We start from the raw sequence: 23,377 nt of genomic DNA on the forward strand, positions 1-23,377 counted from the left end.
AAGACTATGAAATGCCTTTTCGATTCGTTTAGTGTTGTTAGGCTGCATGCTCACTTTTGATTCTTAAATCAATAATCCTGTTTTTTATGCTTGACTTTTGTGTTTTCAGTAAAGTGCTAGTTTTTTATAATCCTAAAAGCATAGAGAAACACAATTAGTTGGTTTATTTGTACTAGTTTTATTGATATATGTTAGATAGGCTGTAAAAATAATAATTTTTGCTCGTTTTAAGTTTCAACTTTGCTCTTTACTTCCTTCAGAAAAACTTTGTTTTTTTAAATAAATTTTCTTAAGAATACACTTTACTTGACGTTCAAGTAGCGCATCAAGAATATGATATGCTTAGACTTTGCTAGGGGGAACGCGCCCCCTCACCACTCCTCAGATCCGCCACCATTAGCTGTTATCTGTTAACTTATGGGTTTTGCAAAAGAGAGTGACAACTCTAGGGGGAAAGCCCCCCGCCCAAATTATATAGGACGAATGTAAAATAAAATAGGATGAATTTATAATAATTTAGAAAAAAATTTGGGCTATATATTTGCACATTAGGGGGAGGGAATCATACCATATATTAAATACGTAACCAAACCTAACCTAGGTACCTTTTCCCCCCTTAAACCACAAAAATCAATCGTGTAAATATTGACACTCATTGAGAAATCACGGCTTTGCAGTCATTTATCTATAGCGATCTCTTGCAAATAGCCTATTTGACAGGTTTCGTGACTGGTTTCCTTGTACAATAGCAAATTTGTTCCCTTGGCCAAGGTAGTACCCATGGGGGGGGGGGTTAGGGGTTTGACCCCCCCAAAAAAAATAATGGTCAGACTTGTAAATTATTCGGTGCCCGCATAATGTGTAAGTACCCAATTATATTTTTTTTGTTTAACCCACCTCCCCCCAGAAAAAAACAGAGATTCCATCCCTTATGGAAGTTTCCCCACAAATAACCGGTCCCCTAGTACAAATTTGCTCCCACAGAAAATTTTCCACTACTTGGTTATTAAAATCAAGTTCCCCGCTATTAAAATGATATTTTTTGTCATTAAAATGACAACAACAAGTCCGTTGAGCCGAAATAAATAGCCCAAATTGTTTAAAAATTATTGCATATTCATCCTATTTTATTTTATTTCATTAGAATGAACCAAACTTGATTTCTTTTTGATACAACCTTCCATTTTTCACACACGGCAAAAATAAAGAAAAAAAGGACTCAATATGCAACTTCTCAAACAAAAACAGGTGTCAAAAGCAATTAAGAAAACCCGCCTCGTTTAAAAGGATAAAATTTTGAAAAAAAATTACTATGAAGAAAAAGTTGCCATGGGACATTGATTCAGGAATGGTAACTATTATTTTGGTTCGTTTTAAAAGTAAAAGTTTATTCCAAAAAAAAGTTCATGGTAATTTCTATAAAACGCCTAAAGCATATCAAAAATAGTGTCAGATAAATATGAAAAGTGAAACATTGGACTATTGCATAGTTGAAAACATTTTAAAAGGGAATATCAGTTCCCCTCATTCAGTGGCTGATCCAGTGGAGAGGGTGCGAAGGAGCGCACGCCCCCTAGTGTAGCCTAAAGTAGTGTACTTTACTTAATTAACTGAAGTTTGCGTTAATTAAACTTACTCCTGACGCAAGTTTATCGCATCAACCGATTTTGCGCCCCCCTAAATTTTTTGTTGGATCCTCCTATTCTGCCCCCCCCCCCCAAAAAAAAAAAAAAATCCTTGATCCGCACCTGTTCTCATTGAATAAAAAGGAAAATCACTTTTCTCAATAATTCCAATCTGAATATTTATCTTAAACTTACGTTTAAACTTACCTCCGATTTACATCAGAAATAAAATTTGCCCCCCCCCCTTATGTAGAAATGTATACCCTGAATTGGCCTATATAGGGGGGGGGGCTGAAATTCATTTCTGATAGAAATGTTTATTATATTTGTACAGCATAAAAAAAGACATAAAAAGCATAAAAAAGAGCATTAAAGAGCATAATTTACTTAATTAACTCAAAATTACGTTAATTCAACTTACTCCTGATGCAAATTTATCAGATCAACCTACGTTGCACCCCGTAATTTTTTTATATACTCCAACTCTTTGGCCCCCCCCCCCAAAAAAAAAATCCTTCATCCGCACCTGCCCACATTGAATAACAAGAATAATCACTTTTCTCAATAATTCCAATCTGAATTATTATCTTCTCTGAAAATCAAATTTAAATAAAAAATTTCTTATATTAATAAACCTTTTACAATTTAATGTTTTGTTTGCCATCATGAATCATGAATTTTGCCAAAATACGAATTAGCAGGTTCTGCCTACAGGCCTAGCAACAAGCTGACGAAAACCCGACAAAAGCGATAACAGGAAATCACTGAACCGAACAAAGCAATATTGCGTAATAACTATATACATGAGCGATTCCTATATGTCCGTCTATAGGTAGATTTGACACTTCTTAGTAAATTTAAAAATAGGAAGCAATGTACAATCGAAACTATTTGAATTAGTAACCTACTCGTTCAGAAAAGAAACAGGATTTTAACTGTAAAAAAATTAAGTTTCTAGGTGGTATAATACAGTAATTAGAGCAGTTTAAATGTCAAAAAGTTCTTAAAATGATAATGCATCGCAGGTGACCGGAATTAGGAGACTTTTGTCCGTGAATAGGATGATGATTCATTCCTATCAAAGATTCTGTCCGGGAATAGGCAGGTGGCCGACTACTGGGTGTCTTACCCTATCTAGTGTAGTGGGATCATTTGGATTCAGGATGAAATGCTGATGCTAGCAGTATCTTGTTTTTTTTAATATTACCCTTATCCAAACCCTATCTTGATTTCAGCATCTGCCTGACCAGTCCTTCTTACTGGCAATATGTAAGGCTCATTGAAAATGTTCAGAGGCAAGCAAAAAAGTTTGTGAAAAACTTAAAATCAGCTTCATATGAGGACCATCTCAAGCAGCTCAAGCTGCTTGTTGCAAGCTCAAGCTGCAGTCTACAGATGTAGGTATTTGTTTAGCCTTGGGACACCTCATAAGGAGACATGTTAAGAAAACAATTCTTACTTTAAAATATGTATAATGATCCTAGTTCTTATATTATCCAAGGGTAGAACCTTTATCATCAAGTCTTTCCTCTAAAAATCCTCAAAAGAGAAAAAGTTTCCTAATATCACCATGTTTTTAATTCAATGCTTGTCTTTTTAAATTGCCGCCCAATAAGTTCTTTTATAGATAGCGTTCATGCTGGTCTTTTAATTTTTTTTTTTTTTAAAGAGCAGTGGTGAAGGGTGAATAGCAGTGGCAAAGGGCGAATAGCAGTGGTGTAAATACAAAATATTAATAGCAGTGGCGAAGGGCAAATAGCAGTGGCGTAAATACAAAATATTAATAGCAGTGGTTAGGTTAGGTTACAAAAGATGCACGGAATTTCAAAGGGCGAATAGCAGTGGTGAAATATTTTTTTTTAATGAGTTTTTTTTTTTATAACAGAATTCGCAAATTTCTATAATATCAATAAACCACTACTTTTTCTTTAAACATGTTTTTTGACACACGTGCTAAACGATATCTATAAAACAACTTATTAGGCAGCAATTTAAAGCGGCAATTTAAAAGGAATTTAGCATTGAATTAAAAACGTGGTGATATTTGGAAACTTTTTCTCTTTTGAGGATTTTTAGAGGAAAGACTTGATGATAAAGGCTCTACCTTTGGATAATATAAGAACTAGGATCATTATACATATTTTAAAGTAAGAATTGTTTTCTTAACATGTCTCCTTATGAGGTGTCCCAAGGCTAAACAAATACCCAGATGCATGCATAGTGATATGATGCTGACTTATAAACTCCATCATCAAAAAAAGACACATAGAAAAAAAACTCCTAAGTCTCCCTTTTTTCAATTGCCCAATTCCCCCTGAAATGTCAGTACTATATAAATACTGGGTGTCACAATGGGATTTTTATTAATAATAAATTAATAAATACAAATACCACCATTCCCTCCATAAACTCCTTAGAACATATTATAAATCTTGTTGTTTATGGCTTTTCCTCTAATTTGTTGACCCAGTCCTCGAGTACACCCCTGTCCTATTTTTTTCTGCCCTCCTTTTATCTTTCAATTGTATAATGTCCTGCAATGGTTTAGGGCCCATTGCTATCCTGAGGCCATAATAGTTTCAGTGATTTAAATAATATTAGAAATTGTATATTAGAATGTTACTATATTAAAATACAACTAGTATACTGACAAATTAGGAAAACTTGAACTGGATTTGTTATGAATTTAAGTTAAATATATCCCAGGGGTAGGAAACACAAAATTAGGTGGTGTAGAATTTATTTACTCAGGCAGGAAGGAGGGGATGCATAGATAGGGAGTAAGGGTTCATGATGAATAAGAAAGTTGATAAGTCTTACTTAGGTTGAGAAGGTGTTAGTAATAAATGTTATTTGCTCATTTCACTGCTCAAGAGTGCAAAGAATAAGTCACAATAGTATGTGCCTCTTATTACCACAAACTGTTTAATCATTGCTACCAAATTTCATCTAAGGAATTTTGCACTAAGGTAACCAATGTATCTTGTTGAAAGATTCCTTTCTGGACTAAATCCTTTAAAATAAAGGATGAATACTTCTTGATATGTATCTTCTAAGTGTGGGCCTAATATTTGGTAACGTGAAAATTGTGCCTCAGTCTTTTAACTCCCTTTCCCTACTCAGTATTCTTTGTGTGAAATTCCTTTTCTCAACTAACTATAATCAGAAATGAAATACTATTCAATTTACTTCCTATTCAACATTCTTTAAAAATATAATAGTTGCTACCCTGACCATTACATACAACCTAGCCAAAATGCCTAGATATAGGCCTAAACCACTATTCTATTCAAGTGGTATTTTTCCTACATAATGATAAAATCTACAAAGTGCCTTACATGTATAAATTAATCAGTTCTTCAGATTTTGCCCACAAACTGATCCTGCTTATTTAATCAATATTTTTGGCCTGTTGTAACCCAAAACCATGCTCAGCAATATTTAAAGCAAAACTAGGCTCAAAATAAATCTTGCCATTCAGCAGAAGATATGCAAGACATTGTGGGTTGGTTGGTGATTAATGACTGAATGTAAACAATTTTTTTTGGCAAATTTGTAGGCTAAGCTCTTGAACTAAACAGTCAAGTCTGATAGAAGATTCACATTCCACTGCTGGAACTTGATGTTGATCAAACCAATCATGCAGACTCATATTTAGCCTCACAATCTAGAGATAAGATATTCATTTCAAAAAAATTTCTATCACAAGCCCACAAAGGGCTGAATTTGGACTTTGGAGTCGACAACAAATAAATGGTTACACTAAAAATGCAAAGAACAACAACAAAATAGAGAAAACCATAATGAACATCATTTAAAAGTCAATAATTAAAACTAAAAAGTCAATTAAAAAAAAACAAAAATTGGTAAAACTAAACTTAGAGCAAGACATAAATGCATTAAAAACTGGTCAAACTAAACTTAGAACAAGACATAAATGCATTTAAATTAAAAGGGATACTAAGAAAGTGTCAGCAATTAAACTATAGTAAATCAATGAAAGAGTTAAAAACAATAAAAACTGGTCAGGAAAGGGGGGGGGGAACAAGAAAACGAGTATAAGAACCGGGGCAGTACCATAAACTAATAAACAAAAAAGAGGGAAAAAAAAGAAACTATTGAGGCATTTTATTCATTTTTTATGTAATGAAGGGGATAAAAGTTCTTTCGTATCTGGAAGTAACACAGCAAATGGGGGACAAAGCAGAGATGGGCTCAGAAACAGCTCGAGGCGGCCGTATTCTGGATGGGGAGTGACGTTTGGGGAAAACACTTGGCGTCCGAGGGTTTGTTATGGCATTTTTTGGAAAACGGAGGCACAACAAAACCCTCCTTTGGTCCAGGGTTATCAGACTAGCTTTTTTTAGGAGCAGAGAGTATGGCACCTTGCCTTATTTGAAAATTATTTGTAAGGCTCTCTTTTGAATTGATTTGATTTTTTCTGATTCTTTGCGAGAGATACCAGGGTGCCAAACTGGACAAGCATATTCTAGATGTGGGCGGACAAAAGACGTGTAAATTCTTAAGGAGTGGGAAGGGGAGATGCTGAATTTATTTAGGAGCTTAAGGAGGGCCCCTAGACACATTAGCTCTATGGATGATGTATTTAATGTGGATATCCCACTTTAAATTTGAAGAAATTGTGACGCCAAGTAGTTTAAATGAGGACACAGAAATTTCATGAGGGATAGGATTAAGAAAACAGGGTGAGGAATTGAGGAAAAAAATGGGCTTTATCATGGACTTAGAGGCGTTTACTGCCATGTCTAAGTCCGAGGCATAGTCTCCAAATTCACTAAGGATACTCATAGGGTCGCTTATTAAGTTTCTGAAGCAAGTTTCAACAACCGTTAGGTCATCAACAAATTTCCATCAGTCAGGAAATTCCTTTGTGAGGCTGTTGATCATTACTGAAAAAAGTAGGGGACCTAGAAGAGTACCTTGGGGTATGCCGTTGTGGACAGGGAGAGGATTTGATTAATGGTTTTGGTATTTGACAACTTTGCAATCTATTTGTTAAGAAGGAGGCAACTAATTTCACCAGTAAGGGATCAATATTGAACTTGTTGACAAGTTTCTCAATTAAAACATTGTGGTTAACAAGGTCAAATGCTTTCTGAAGGTTGATGGAAATTAAATTTAGCCAGGAATTGCGCTTTTCAAGGGTTTTCCCAATGTGATCAATAAGAGAAACAAGGTAATGGGAAGTAGAGGTGGATTTTAGGGTCCCAAATTGTTTCGAGTCAGTAAGAGGTAGGATTTTTTCCTTTAGCCAATCTGCAAGTAATCCTTCATAAAGTTTCGAGAAAATAGGAGTAAGAGTAATAGGCCGGATGCCTTCAAAACCATGCTTTCCATTTTTTTTTTCAAAGGGGTTATGAAACCCTGTTTCCAAATTGTAGGAATTTGCCCAGACTTGGTATTCTTGTTAAACAGGAAAGACAAGGGCTTAGACAAGAAATCACCGAAGGCACTAATAAGAGGAAAGGGGATATCCAAAGGACAAATACTTGTCTTTCTTAGTTTTTGAATTCTTCTTTCTACCTCAGATAGGGAAACAGTGGGTAAAGAAGGGGAAAGGGCTCCTGATTGTAATTGGTTGGACAGTGGAGGAAGACTCTGGACAATGGAAGCAAGGAATTTATTGAGATTATTGGCAGTAATATCAGGGGACTCGGATAGATTGAAGTTAAGCTGTTCAAGCCTCCTGCCACACAGCTTTTTAACCTCAGAATACCAGTTTTTTGGTTTATTAGTAAACAATACTTCGACCTTATTTTTGTAGTAGGATTGTGCCAATTTTTCTTTTAATTGATTTTCTTAGTTTATTGGCTTCATCTGGTTTACCATTTTTGAAAAGCTTCAATTTGGTTCTAATTAGTGTTTTTATAGTTTGGTTAATAAAGGGTTTGTCACTGGAGCAATTTTTAAATTTTTTTTTCCGGGAAGCAAATTTGATATTTGTCTAGGGATAAACTGTGGAACAAAGCCATTTTCTGATCAATATTTTTTAAACTATAAACATTGGACCAATCTTCAGTATTCAGCCACATACCAAAAGAAAGGACCAGAATTTTGAAGAGGGCGATAACTGCCATAAGTTATTGAGAAAGAATGATTAAAATTTGAGGAGGGGGATAAAAGAATTGAAAGATGATAAGTCCCACCTAATGGAGGCAGAGCTGAGGGAGGGTTGTAAAAATTATACATATTAGTTAAAATAACATCAAGAGAGGTATTTCCCCAAGTTGTTGGTATTTTAAAAATTTTCTTAAAATTAATTGAGAAGCAAAAATAATACAATTTAATGTTTTTTTCATTTCCAACAAAAAAAATACCAGCAGTGGGATATTTATAAATAACAAAATCAGCACTTGTCTGCAATTGCTGGATGAATTTACATTTTGACTCAATATTTTGATTTGGGGAGTAATAGAAAACAGCTATTGCAATAATATTAAATGGGCATGGGAGAACTTTTGGTCTAATACTTAGCCAGAGGATTTCATTGTACTCGGATAAACTAGGGACTCGAATAACCTTTGGGTAAAGGTTACTCTTAGTAAAGAACAAAACACCGCCACCTTTTTTTCCAAGTAGGTGGTCTAAAGGATGGAGTTTAATAAACTCTGAATAATTTGTCAGGCGCAGAGACCCTGGGTTGTGGGACTGTACTTCCGTAATAGCTATAATATCGATTAGATTTGATTCTGAAAGCACCTCGAGTTCAGTAAGCTTTTCAAAATTAAGACTTTCAGCATTAGTAACTAAAAGTTTAGGAAAAATAAACCGATTGGGGAATCTCGACAGGGATACTTGGTGTGTTTGAGAATTTCCTGGGTGGGGTTTCAATTTAATATTATGATGCTGCAGAGAAGTAGGGTAAGAGAAGGATTTACCTTGGGGATTTGGAGGTGGAGGGGAGGGCGAGGATACAGCTGAAGCATGATGAGGAAGGTGCGACTTGTTTTCAGTTGTCGGGAAGTGCGAACAATTAGGATTTAATACAAGACAATTATTAAATGCAAAAGGTCTCAGACCTGAGTCACCCTGGTAGGGTGGGCACGAGGGATTAAATGCATGGGTCGGAGGCGGGAAAATATGGGAGGGAAATAAGACGGTGGTATTTTCAGGGGGTTCAACTTGGGAGAGGTTAACTGGAGTGTTAACAGGGAAGGTATTTTGCTGGGAATATGGAGTTTTTTTTCTGGGTGGTAAAGGTGGAAGTTTTTTGAGTGAGCAGGGTGGATTTGGGATAAAAAAAGGAAGAGTATGTGCTGGTGAGCTAATTTTATTAATTGAATGAAGGGGGCTCTGCTTTTGGGTTGATTGAGAACTTGTAACTATTTTACTATTAAAAATGTTACTGTGCCTGGCTATAGCACAATAATCCCTGTTTTTCAAATGTAATAACATGCACTTAGTTTCAAAACAAAGGCCACTTTGAAATTCATGGCAGGGTTTGGAATGGGAAAGGGAGCAATAATTGTCGTTACAGTGACCAGTAGTTAAAAAAGACCTACAAGGGTGAACAAAGGTACAATCACTCTTTTTTATACACTTGCTGGCCAAGTGAAAACGGCAGGCAATAGAATTCTTCCCTGATTTGGCTTCAGGAACCGATTTACTAATAATGCTCAAGTTGTCACTGACCCCTGGAACTGGAATATTGGCTGAGTTCACACTTAAATTGTCACTGACCTCTAGATCTGGAATATTGATTGAGTTCTCATTTGAGCTGTCACTGACCTCTGGAACTAGGTGACCAATTAAATTCATATTTGAGTTGACTCGTGCTTCATTAATATTCATGGGTTGGGAGGTGTTGCTTGTGGATGGAATTGCAGTTCGTTTCAAATTGGCGTTTTTTTTTATTCATATTAACAGACTTAAGTGTGTTATTAATTATATTTCCCCAAATATAAATCAAAGTATAATTTTCTTTGGTAACGAACTCGAGTTTTTTTTATCACTAAACGGGAGGGGAGGGCAGGGTCACAGAGGGGGCTGGAATCACAAGTGCCACAAGGAAAATTTTCAGTCTGGCAGGAGGCATCATTAGAAGGCTCACAATTATATCCAAAATCCGTCTGGGTACTGACATCTTTAGTTTCTAGCAGAAAATCAGTCTGGCAACTGGCAACACTGGTTAATACTGGTAGGGGAGTAGTCTGACACTCGCTTTGGGCTGCAATGAAAGCTTTACCATCCCTTTGGCAAGTCGAGGCAAGGGGGGACGACCTGATATCATCTATAAGTTCTTTTAAGGAAGAATTTCACCTGATGGCTGGTGACAAAATCCGGAAGCTAGGTCACAGTTAGTCAACTTTGTCACTGAATTCGTTGTCCTTTTATCATTTGGTTGGTTATTATAAAGGGTAAAAAACTTGAATTAACCTGATGTCTGGTGGAACAATCTGGAAGTAAGGTCACAGTTTATCAATTATGTCACTGAATTAACTGAGTTTAATGCGGGATGGCATTAACCAAATAGGTGTCAAGAAGTTGAACTCTGGTTGAAGACTGAAGACACTGCCTCTAACAGTGTGTTAGAGGCAGCAGCTTTTCCTCTTATTTGTATAAACTTAGTACAACAATCTTTTATGCTCCATACAAGGGTATTCATAGACAAATGAAAGTCTTTTGTCTGTAAAGATCCTTTTATGGTATTTACAGACACAAGATTTTCATAGTTTATAAAAGAGGATGGAGCCTTGATAACTCCCTCTGTTTTAACTCCACTAGAAAAGCCATCTAGTAAGAAAAAGAGCCTTGAATTGATGACCACTTTAGAAACTCTATTTTCTGCAATGAATGTGTCTTGGAAAATCATTCTAAATTGTTGTTGTTCTAGTATGTTAGCAAAAAAAAATCACCTATGCCACTCAAGAGTCATCTAAACAATAAAGATAGATGCCACTGCTTTACTTCCCAACTCTTAACAGAAATGGGTGTATAATTACACCAATGTCAGGAAAAAGAGCCTTGAATTGATGACCACTTTAGAAACTCTATTTTCTGCAATGAATGTTCTTGGAAAATGTATGTCATTCTAAATTGTTGTTGTTCTAGTATGTTAGCAAAAAAAAAAAATCACCTATGCCACTCAAGAGTCATCTAACCAGTTGTTTCAAATAAAAATCAACAAACAAAATAATTTTATAAAATGAACATCCAACATGATTAGTATAACCGATATGAACAATTTTTTTTATTCCTCAACAATCAAATAAACTTACTGATTCTTTGTATTTGGCAAGATTGAATCTAAATTTTTGATATTAGGTTAATATACATTTACACCACCTATATCTGTTAACTGCCAAACCTGCAGAAGCTTGTATCTTTAATGATTATTGTTATATCTATGGCTTCTCTGGCCCATTACATTAGACCTTTATCATTAGAAATAGGAGTGGCTTTATCAAATTATACAAAATGACTGAAGTTAACAAAAATATACCCAGCCAAATCCGAAACAAAAATTAAGGGGTGCTATCTAGATTTGAGAGCCTAATGTATAGAATTACATTGCTCAATAAATTTTTCCACAAATTCCTGGCAAGTTCAGCCAACTTAGATTTGATACAAGAGTAAGGAATGATATATGCTCAACTCCTTAGGTTGCTGCAAGTTTTGCTTTTTCAGAATTTAGAAGGCTGCCCACAGGTCTGACTGATTTGAAACAACTTTCATTACTATATTTAAACAAAGTTATTTGTAAAATCTATTTATACTACTTCTTATCACTTCCATATAAACACAACTTAACTACCCTTTAAATGGTAAGAAATCTAATCAAATTTCGAATTTGAATGTCTTCAAGATGTTTATCTCACCCCACAATGTTAAATGAACATTTCCCCTTACAACACCTTCAATAATCCTTCTTGTCACAGTTTGCATTATTCTTCTAATCAAACTGGACTTAGAAAATATTTTTACAAGATGATTTGAAATCTTTAAAACAATCATCAGGTTAAACAAGGGTAAAGGAAAGTGTTCTTAAGCTTCTATCTTCATTCCATTCATACTAGTGACAGTTAAAAGAATTCTATATAAAGATGTGTATTAACAGAATCCCCTAGTCTTACAATCAGGCATAAATCATGGATTCACTTAAGCCATGGATTCACTTAAGAAGTCCTCCAAAAAAAAACGTCCCCCCAGATCCCAAATCAAATTCCATAGTGAAAGATACCCATCCTGGCTGGTCAAGCACATTATCTGAAAGTTCTAATGATAGCTCCAATTTGGAGAATAGGACAATGATAACTGTAGATCCTAATGCAAACATAAATGATGATAATGGGTTTCAAGAGGTACCCTCTAGAAGCTCTAAAAAAAGAATAAAAATCTCTCCAATTAAAAGCATTTACCCTCTCCCTGCCCAGGATCCTCCCTCCAAAAACTTAGGAATTTATCTTAAAACTACTTCCACTACCCCCCTTGAAATAAAAATGATCACTGCAATAAGAGTTGCAATTTTTAAATTGCTAAAATCAATGTTCTCTCTTAACATTAACCGTGATTGATCTCTGCTAATAGCTGTAGAAGATCAGAAATCAGCGGATACAATAACTAACCTTAAATCCCTTCTGATTATCCCCATTATTGCATCTAATTGGAACCCAAAACAATCAACAACAAAAATTGTAGTTTATAATGTTCCCCCAGAGATATCTACTCAGGAGTTAAAAGAAGGCTTTTCAGATAGGGCTGGTAACACAATCCCAGTTGAGGATGTTACCCAACTTGGAAAACCTAATTCTACTGGCCTAAAAACTAGTAGATCCTTCTTATTCACACTAAAGGATAAAATTGATATCCCAGAAAAATTATTCCTATTTGGGCAAATCAAACCACACAAGGAATACAAACCTAAGCCTATTCAGTGTCAGAAGTGTTTCAAACTGAGACACACGACAAACAAATGCAATGAAATTCTCCAAGAGTGTAGTAATTGTAAATCTTTCCATCCTAAAGAGCTGACAACTTGCAACAACACCCAGCCTACATGCATCAATTGCAAAGGCCCACATGAATCTACAAATAAATCATTATGCCCTGCATACAAGAAAAGAGCTCTAACACTCCAAATATCAACAGAGAAGGCCATCCCATACCCCTTTGCAGCAATGGAAGCAAATGCTGCCCAACAATACCAAATAAAGCCTGTAATGAAACCAACCAAAGCCCCCAAGTCAAATGTCCCAACTGCATCAAGCACCCCATACAAAACAATATCTTCTAAGCCCCCCAGCTCAAATCCCTATCAGAAGGAATCACCAAGCCAGCAAGCCTCGTTTTCCGGTGAGATGAGGCCAGCCTGGCCCTCCCTCCCAAGAAGAAACAAATCAGAAACACTACCAGGAATCAATCCCTTAACCAACAAACAGGATGCACTACCAAAAATGCAATCCCCAAATATATGCTTATTCATTCTAAACTGTAATGCAGTTCAGGCCATGAACATACATCAACTACAGAAAACAAAAATTATTGCAGAATTGGCAAAAATCTACATCCCAGATGATATGCTCATTCAAGCAAAAAAAGATCTTGCTTTACATTTAACAAAGCTGAACATTGATACACAGTCATATGAAGAATAAATCAACAACACAGCATTTATCAATACTCCAATGGAATGTAAGATCACTCACAGAAAATAAGCTAAATGAACCAATATCATTTATGAATAATAATTCCATTAATATTGCTTGCCTCCAGGAAACTCATTTAACCCAAAATCAACAAATTAAGTCTCTGGGATATACTATCCTGAGAAAGGATAGATCTTCAGAGAGAAAAGGAGGTGGTGTAGCTTTATTAGTTAATAATAATATAAAATTTTGTGGCATCAATTTTCCAGATTTTGAAAATGATGTTGATGTAATTGGTATAAGTGTTTGGCTGAATAATTTAAAAACCTACATAATAAGCTTTTATAACCCTAATGGCCAAACTACAGATGCCAAGGATTTCTTTAATTATATAAATAATTCTAATATGTTAAATAATATCATTATTTGTGGTGATTTCAATGCACACAGCCTTTTGTGGGGGAATAAACCAGCAAATAAAGCTGGTAAATTTATTGAGCATATGATTTCAAATAATAATGAATTAGCGGTTGCTACCCCTCCAAACCTGAATACATATTTTAACCCCAAAAGTGGCAAATTGTCCACAATTGACCTACGAATTATGTCTTTAAATTTGTTGAACAAAATTTACATAAATTAAATTGATAGTCTATGTACAGACCACTTTGCTATAGTTTGCTCCCTTAATGAACCTACTGAAACTTCATCTCATACCTCCAAATATATCAACACTAAAGCAAATTGGTCTATTTTCCAAAATAAGCTAAATGATGAAATTACAAGTTTCACCCAAAGTTCATGCATTTCTAACACAACAGTTGAAACACATGCTGAAGCCTTGACATCTTTACTAATAAATACAGCTAATCATGCTATCCCCAGGACAACACCTAAGAAAACATTCCCGAAACAAATTCCTAAAGCATGGTGGACAAATGAGTGCCTAAATAAATGGAGGATAAAAACGGCAGCTAGGACAGAATTCATAAAAAAACCTACACCTACTACATATTTAAAAAAATTACAAGCAGAATCTAATCTAAAAAGGACTATAATAGATGCTAAATATAAATACTGGAATAATTTTGCAAATAATCTCTCCAGAGAAATGCATGAGCCAATTATACATAAAGTCATAAGCCACATATGTGGGAAAAAGACTTCTCCCAACCCACTCCTGTATGAGCTTTTACATAATAATACCCATTATGACAACGATATTGAAAAGGCTAACCTATTTGCAACTCTTTTTGTTAATAAGCTAACATCAAATAATCACAGCAAACTGTCCACAATTTCTATGAACCCTAGTTACCAACCACGCCCAGGATCCGAGTACGTAACTAATCCATTTTCAATCCAGGAATTGAATAATGCAATACATCATATTAGGTCCAAAACTAGCAGCAGCTATAACAATATACACCCCACATGGATAAAGAATCCCACACCTTCATACAAACAAGAACTGCTAAATTGTTATAATTATGCTTGGGCATCTTCTAGGTTCCCCAATATATGCAAATTTTCGTCCCTCCAACCAATCCTAAAGAAAAATAAACCAAAAGATAACCCTGAGTCTTATAGGCCCATAACGATTACACCTGTGATGGGGAAAATAATGGAGAAAATGATTTATAACAGACTCCTCTGGTTTGTTGAGAAAAATAACATGATCCCACACACTCAAACTGGATTCAGGAAATACCACTCCTCAACAGATGCTTTCATTTTGCTAACAAATGCAATAAATGAATCTTTCTCAAAAAATAATATCCTAGTGGCAGCTTTCCTAGATTTTGAAGGAGCATATGACAATGTGAACCACCAAATCCATTTAATTAAACTTGCAAACCTTGGAGTACCTCCTAAGCTAGTATCCTTTATTAAATCCTTCATAGAAGTGCGAAGTTTCATTGTTTGTGTTGGTTCAGCCTCTTCACCCCAAAAGACAATATCCAAAGGCCTACCTCAGGGAGCAGCCCTCAGTTGCCTCCTATTTGCCCTATATCTCTGGGACATGAACCTACCCCACACGAATCTACAATATGCTGATGATCTGGTGCTATGGTCATCTGGCAACACCTTTCAGATAGCACAGTCAAATCTGCAAAAGTCACTTTACCAGTTTGAAAAATTCTCTCAACATTCAGATTTACCCATTGCGCCCACCAAGTCAAAAATAATCCAATTTCACCGGAAGCAAAACCATGTTAATTCAAAACTAACTCTAAATAAGACAACTATTCCAGAAGATAATAATATTAATTACCTAGGTCTCATGCTTGACCAAAAACTCAATTTCCACCTCCACATTTCAAACACAATAAAAAAATGCTATAGAAAAGCAAATATACTAAAAAGACTTCTTTCCACACCCTGGGGTTGTAAGGAGAAAACTTTAATCCAATTTTATAAATCACATATAAGACCCCATATTGATTATGGGCTCAATGTCTATGGTGCTTGTGCAAAGACCCAGATGCAAAAAATTGAAAGAACACAAAATGATATAATACGTCTCATATTTCGCCTTATGAAACCCACAAGCACCAAGTTTCTGCTTATGGAGAGTGGATTAACAACAATCAGTGAGAGACGTAGATTTCTATTGATAAAACATCTTACAAAAATTGAATCAAATAGCTCACACAAATTAAATAATTGTTTAATAAATCCAGCAATGTAAAGAGGTATTGCATATGAGTATGCCAATATTCAAAAGAAGTTCCATGTACCAGCAAAGTCTATTGCACCTACTTTCCCACAATCCCCTCCATGGAATTGGTCATTTCCCATAATAAATACTGAATTTTCAAAATGGAATAAAGATTTAACCCCCATTGCTTTTGTTCAGAAAAAATTTGTAGAACTTAATACAATTACCTATAAAAATCACTTCCAAATATTTGTTGATGGGTCAAAAATGAATGAGAAGGTTGCAAGTGGTGTTTTCCTTCCTCACCTGAAAATTGCAATGGGCAAGAGATTATATAATAATTTATCTATAATGTCTGCTGAGTTAAATGCCATAATCATGGCATTAGAACACCTTAAGCAAAACCAATCTTTGATTGAAAATTCGAATAATAATATCATCTATTCTGACTCTTTATCAAGCCTTGAGTTTCTGGCCTCAGCTCCTCAATATAAGTTGGACATTGACACTTATCATTGTCTCAGTATTATTGATAATCTTGCTTCAAATGGCATAAAAACTTACTTTCAGTACATTCCTAGCCACTCTGGCATAAGTGGAAATCATCAGGTTGATGAAATAGCAAAAAATGCTATAAATATTGACCAGCCAAGTGGGAGACCAATCCCAACTAGAGATATTTACCGATGGAGGCTATCAGATATTAATTTTAATAAGATTAATCCTATCCTTTCCCCCTTTCCCAATAAGTATCTTTTTAAAATTTATCATAGAATTCGTTCTGGAACAAATGGACTAAATTTCCTTGCATTCTCATATAAGCTTTCTAATTCAAGTGGTTCAATTCCCCTGTCCCCTCTTTGCAGGCATTGTACTATGAATAATGAAACAATTGACCATTGCCTATTTGAATGTAATATGCTGACGTCTGCACAACATACCTTGCTTTGTAAACTGTTAAAATACTTCAAACACCACAAAATCCCACTATCAGCCAAGAGCCTAGCCAACTATACCTACACACAGAGCATAGAAATCGACATCTATCATCTTATATTTGAACTCCTAGAGTCGAAAGATCTGCTGAAAAATATCTGAACATATCTAATAAATATGAGGCAATCAAGCCAGTAGCTCTGTAGCTCACAGAGTGAAGCAAAAGGAAAAGGGCTAAATAGTTTTACTGAAAAGCCCGCCTGCTGTTAAATAGAAGAAGAAGATTGATAAAATGGTTCATAACTGCACACATAGTAATATTCTGCCCTCTTTCCGCTGACGTTAACTTGCCTACCTGTTTCTGTCCTTTTGCTGCAACAATTTTCCCTGGCTTGTGGACTGTTGATAGTCCAGTTTTGTCTACATTTCAAATATTTTGCGCTGTAAATCTGTGGTGCTAGTACTCCCAACTGTCACACAATTGAAAGCAGTTGCATGGCCAAGACTGGTTGCTTCAGGCGCTCTTATAGTAATATATGGGCGCCTTGCCATAAAACCGCGGTACTTATCTTCACCCGCAGCATTTTGATTGTCACTGATTTGCTTGTCCATGAATTTGGGATGGTAATTCCTTTTGCAAGAGAATAACTGCAAGAAAGCTGACGAACTTCGAGTGGTGTTAAACCATAATGCGTATGGCACACGACTTGCAAGCATTTAGGAAGAACATTTTCTTGTTCTTCTGTACAGATCTGCCTTGTAGAGTAAAGTGGAGAGAAAAATGAGAGAGCTAGAAGCTCAATATCCACATCCTGTTTATCAGCCTTGGTGATGTATCCCCTCAGAGTTGTCCTTGGTATTCCATGTTTTTTTTTTGCAGCCGTTTTCTTGTTCTGTACAATAACTTTGATTACAGCAGCTCTGACCAGCTATTTTATTTTTAATTTAAGTTTATTTTTAGTTTTCTCACCAAGCTATTTTTCTGGGTCAAGCAAGGTTTGATCCAACCATACAGGATTTTCCAGACTAAAGTATATGGGATTGTCGTTTCTTTATCGAGTGTATCTGACGAAATATGAAGCAAATATCAATGAAGTATGTTGCAAAAATTTAGCTTTACAGGTTCGCCAGGCCCAGATTCGCCAGTCCTAGAGTGGCGAATCAGGGCTGGTTTTTTGTGGCCAACGTGGGTTTTTTCCCTCTTCAGAGAAAAATCAGCACTTTCCAGTTGTTATTGTAGATGGTGGTAAATGGCTATCATTAATAGTTTATTAAGTCTCAGACGTTTCTATCGACATAAAAAGTTTTTTCTTACCTTTACGTTAGAGACCTACTTTTTTATTTTTCTTTAACACAAAAATTTACTTTCCAAGCCCTAAAAATCAACTTACCATACAAAACCTGGAAAACGGGGTTCAACACAAAGTTGGAACATCCAAACTTTCGCTACTAGATGGCAACTTAAACGCTAAATTATGGAAATTTTTCCATTGATAGATCCCTAGTTAAATGCAAATGACGAACCTGGGCTGTGGCTAATCTGAGATGGTCTCCCCTAATATGTAGGGAGCAGCTAAGGGTATGAAGTTGAAAGTCTTAGAAAATGTTGAAGGGGATTTTGAACTAAAACAAAAGACACTATATGCATCCAGGTTGGCAAAAAAGCGTATCTGTAATATCACATGAAATTTTGAACTTTCAAGGCATGTTGAACTAAACCAAAGACTATATACGCATCTAGGCTGTCAGAGGAGTGTACATGGAATATCTAGGGAACAACTAAAAAAATAAGTTGAAACTTAAAGGACATATTGATCTGAATTAAAACATACAATGCAAATCCAGGTTGTCAAAAGGGCATATCTAAAATATCTATGGAATGACTTAGGGTATTAAGTTGAAACTTTCATACAATGTTGAGGGGACATTGAATTATTTTAAAGTACACAACAAGCATCAAGGTCGTTGAAAGGGCATATATGCAACATTTTGAGAAACGCTAAGGTTGTTAGTTGAAATTTTCAATAAACATATAGAAGGATGTTAAACTAATTCAAGACTTTAAGTGCATCCATTTTATCAAAATGGGATATCTGCAATTTATCAGAAAAAGATGAGGGTATCAAGTTGAAACATTTCAGAATAGTTGAGGTGGGTGTCAAACTAAATAAAAAAAAAACTATGTGTATTCCAGTTGTCAAAGGGGTATATCTGCTATATCTCATGAGCAGCTAACAATGTTAAGTTGAAACCTTCAGAGAATGTAGAAGGAGATCTGAATATACCAAGGATTTTAAGTGTATTCAAGTTGTCAAAATTGCATATCTCCAATATGTTAGGAACCACTTATGGTATTAAGATGGAAATTTCAGGGAAAATTGTGGGAAGTTTTAATTAAGTCAAAAGACACTATGTGTATGAAAGTCATCATAACGGTATACCTGCAATATATCAGGAAGAGCTAATGGTAATAAGTTGAAACACTTTCAGGGGATGTTTAATTTAATCCTAAGACATTCTGTGCATCCATCTTTTCAAAACGTTGCATCCATAATATCTCAAAGACAGCACTATAATATCTCAGGAACTTTCAGGGAGTTTTGAGGGTATCTTCTGAATTAATCAGAAGATAGTATTTGCATCCATATTGACAAACGAGTCCATAATATTTCAGGGACAGCTAAGAGTACTAAGTGAGAAAATTCAGAGGATATTGAGGAGATGTAGAACTAAATCAAGAGACAATGTGTTCACGTAGGTTATCAAAAGGGGATACCTGCAAAATCTCAAGAACAGCTAAGGGTGTAAAGTTCAGATTTTTTGTGAATGTTGGACTGTTCAGCTTAATTGAAACAATGATATGTTCATCTAGGTAGTCAAAAGGGTATACCTACAATATCAAGGGAACCGCTAAGGTTTTTAATTGAGACTTTCGAGGATGTGGAGGGGTATCTCGGAATTAAAGCAAACGACCCTGTATGCATCTAGGTTGGCAAAAGGGGCATCATTGATATCTCAAGAGCAGGCAAGGGCATTAAGTTCTTACTTTCAGGGCAAGTTCAGGAGGACGTTAAACTAAGTCAAAACATATTATGAACATCCATGTTGTAAAACAGTATATCTGCAATATCTTAGGAACAGATGAAAATGAAATTTTTAGAATGTGTTGAATTAAAAAAAAAAAAAAAAAAAAAAAAAAAAAAAAAAAAAAAAAAAAACAACAACAACAACACTATCTTGACCCATTAAAGAGATCTGAGATACAACTGCAATGGCAGTAGTTATTATCTTTTCAAAAGCCATTAAATTTAGAATCTGATGGTATATTTCTTTCTTTTCTTTTTGATGTCTGCCATATACTGTGCTTTTGCTGTCCCAGTTCTTACACAAAAGGGTAATCCTGTATAATTATTCGGAATTTCTAGAAATTCTATGATAACAAAAAAGTAGTACCATTAATTTGTCATTAAACACTATTTCCAAGTATAGAAATGGCTACCATGATTATTGCACCTTAACCCCAACCCCTCCTAAATAGCCCATTTATAGCCAGTGGCATCAATTGACAGAAATATATGGGGAGGGGTATGAATTTTCTAATGAGGATAGTTTAGTTGTTTTTTCAATAGAAAATACTAAAAAAGCCATGTATCCCTTACTTTAGGGTATATACAAGACATTTGATAAAAGCATAATAATAACAAAGTTCTTACTGTATCATATGCATAAAATTTACCTTTTTCATATTTTTAGGGGGACTATCACATTCATTCATGGCTGTCCACTATTTTCCCAATTTTCTCAAAGTGATACTGTATGTCCCATGTCATTTCTGTATGTTTCCATATCTGAAATGCTTGTGTCTCTCTATTTTGGAAACAATCATGCAGTTCAAAGATTTGAGAATTTGCTCGAAACATCTTGGATCTTCAAATTGAATTGTTATTTGTTAAATTGAGAGTAATAAATATTTCAAATACAGAAATAATCAGTGGGCAGATGATATTATTTAGATAGTTATAAATGATGATAGAAAAACCATAAAATAAATTGAAGATGACCTTGAAAATACAATTAATAAAATTTTTAGTATATTATAAAATAAGAATTCTGTTACCAAAGTGTTTTTATAACAGCAGTTTGTGTTATTTGACTCAACTAAGGGGGACTAGGGTACAATTGTCACAGTAGCAACAACCATTTTCAGAAAGGGTGTTAAATAATGAATCAAATAGTACTATTCTCTTATTTTTGTAGTGTTTTCTCCAAAATAACTATGCAGGAATACATGTAAAAATTTGCTGATGTGATGGGTTTCCATTTTTGTTGCTTATTTGTCATTGGCAGTTGATTCAAAATGCTATATTAGATAATAAAAACGAGTTTTTTTTTCTGCTGAAAGACAGGGGCAGCATTAAAACTTAAAACAAACAGAAATTATTCCATATATCAGGGGATGCCCTCTCCTTAATACCCCTCTCTTCACGCTAAAGTTTTTTAGTACTTTTAAAAAACTTCTGATTCTAATTAAATGGTATTGGTTTTTCAGGAGTTGGGACAAACGTTCGAACTTTAATATAAAGAGTGAGGTATTGTGGAGGGGGCATCACCCCTCATATATGGAATAATTTCTGTTTATTTTAAGTTTTAATGCTGCCCCTGTCTTTCAGTAGAAAAAACTTGTTTTTTTTTTGGTAATTTCTGATCGTTTTTCAGATCATAGTGGAATCCCCCTACGTGGGAATTTTTTCTCGAAAATCGTCCCTCTCCCCAATAGAAATTTTCTCCCATGGAAAATTTTCCTGTGGAGAATTTCTCCTAGTGATAATTCCCCATGGACAATTACTGCCAAGAAAATCCCCCAGGGAATTTCAACTTTGCTGACAACTTTCCTGTGCAATTCCCCCAGAAAATCTTCCCAGGTTAAATGGAGTCGTCAGAGTCAAAAAGAAGAATATAAGAAAAAAAAAACGAATTTCATATATAAATTCTGGCAAATTCCCCCTGGAAAGTTTGCCCCCCCCCCCCCTCAGAAACTTCAAGAAAATCAAAATTCCCCATTTTCAAAGGGTTTGTGGTAACAAACTGTAAGTAAGGAGCAACCCAGCTCAATAGTAGCAAAACTCTAAAAAACGGAATTTTGATACCAATAGATACATCAAAAGAATCAGATTTTTATTCTAATTTCAAGTAAATAATTTCATCAAGTTTAGTTTTATCCATTAAAGTTACGCACCTGAGAAAATTTGCCTTACTTTCGAAAATGGGGAAACACCCCCTGAAAGTCATAGAATCCTAATGAAAATAACACCATCAGATTCAGCGTATAAGAGAACCCTACGGTAGAGGTTTCAAGCTCCTATCTGCAAAAATGTGGAATTTTGTATTTTTTTGCCAGAAGAAAGATCATAGATGTGTGTTTATTTGTTTTTTGTTTTTTTTTCAGGGGTGATCGTATCGACCCAGTGGTCCTAGAATATCGCGGGAGGGCTCATTCGAACGGAAATTAAAAGTTCTAGTGTACTTTTTAAGTGACCAAAAAATTGGAGGGCAACTAGACCCCTCCCAAGCTCATTTTTTCCCAAAGTCACCCGATCAAAATTTTGAGATAGCCATTTTGTTCAGCATAGTTGAAAAAATATAATAACTATGTCTTTGAGTATGATTAATCTCCCACAGTCCCCGGGGGAAGGGCTGCAATTTATGAACTTTGCCCAATGTTTACATATAGTATTGGTTATTGGGAAGTATACAGACGTTTTCACTGGGGATTTTTTCTGGTAGTGGGGGGGGGGGCGGGGGTTACGTGTGAGGATGTTTCCAAAGGGGGAAGGGACATTGCTATGAAGGGGGCGCCGGATTTCCCTGTATTATTTAACAAAACGACCAGAAACTAAATAAAAAAACAAGTTTTCATCTGAAAGTAAGGAGCAACATCAAAACTTAAAACGAACAGAAATTATTACGTATAGGATTCGGTTCGCCCCCTAGTCAATACCTCACTTTACGCTTTCATAAGAGCTATTTATTCTAATTAACCGCATGTGTGATTAAGGGGTCGCTCTTAAAGAATTAGAAAAAATTTGAAATTTAGCGTAAACAGCGAGGTATTGACTAGGGGGATGAACCCTCTAATTTACGTGATAAAAATATACGAATATAGAAGTTTGTTGCGTAAGTTAGTTCATAAGTTACGTATATTTATTACTAATAAAAATGTTCGTAAATAAAATTAAACAGCTTTCAACAAGTCATTTAAACAAAAAAAAGTAAAATTATTATGCAAATTTTGTTTTCATTATTCATGTACGGTGAGCCAAAATCAAAACATGCATCAACTCAAAAAGGTTCAGAAATTCAATACAAAAACAAGGTGTTTTAACTGAAAGTAAGGAGCGATATTAAAACCTAAAACGAACAGAAATTATTCCGTAGCCTATATGAAAGGGGTTGTCCCCTCCTCAATGCCTCGCTTTTTACGCTAAAGTTTTTTACTGTTTTAAAAAATAGAGTTGTGAGAAAGAGTAAAACTTTAGCGTAAAGAACGA

At 35.1% G+C, this 23,377-nt stretch overlaps 1 protein-coding gene across 1 annotated transcript in view; it reads left to right on the forward strand.

The window, feature by feature from the left end:
• The first annotated feature begins 17,864 nt into the window (after positions 1-17,864).
• The window catches only part of LOC148950163 (putative methylmalonate-semialdehyde/malonate-semialdehyde dehydrogenase [acylating], mitochondrial), a 34,076-nt gene continuing 28,563 nt past the window's right edge, over positions 17,865-23,377 (forward strand). Inside the window, exon 1 of the mRNA XM_089091793.1 lies at positions 17,865-17,924. Within this exon, the coding sequence (XP_088947919.1) occupies positions 17,865-17,924 (60 nt within the window). The remainder of the gene's footprint in view (positions 17,925-23,377) is intronic.

This window comes from Artemia sp. Qi Xiang Cuo, chromosome 7, assembly GCF_049724085.1.
Source record: "Artemia sp. Qi Xiang Cuo chromosome 7, ASM4972408v1, whole genome shotgun sequence".
NCBI lineage: Eukaryota > Metazoa > Arthropoda > Branchiopoda > Anostraca > Artemiidae > Artemia > Artemia sp. Qi Xiang Cuo.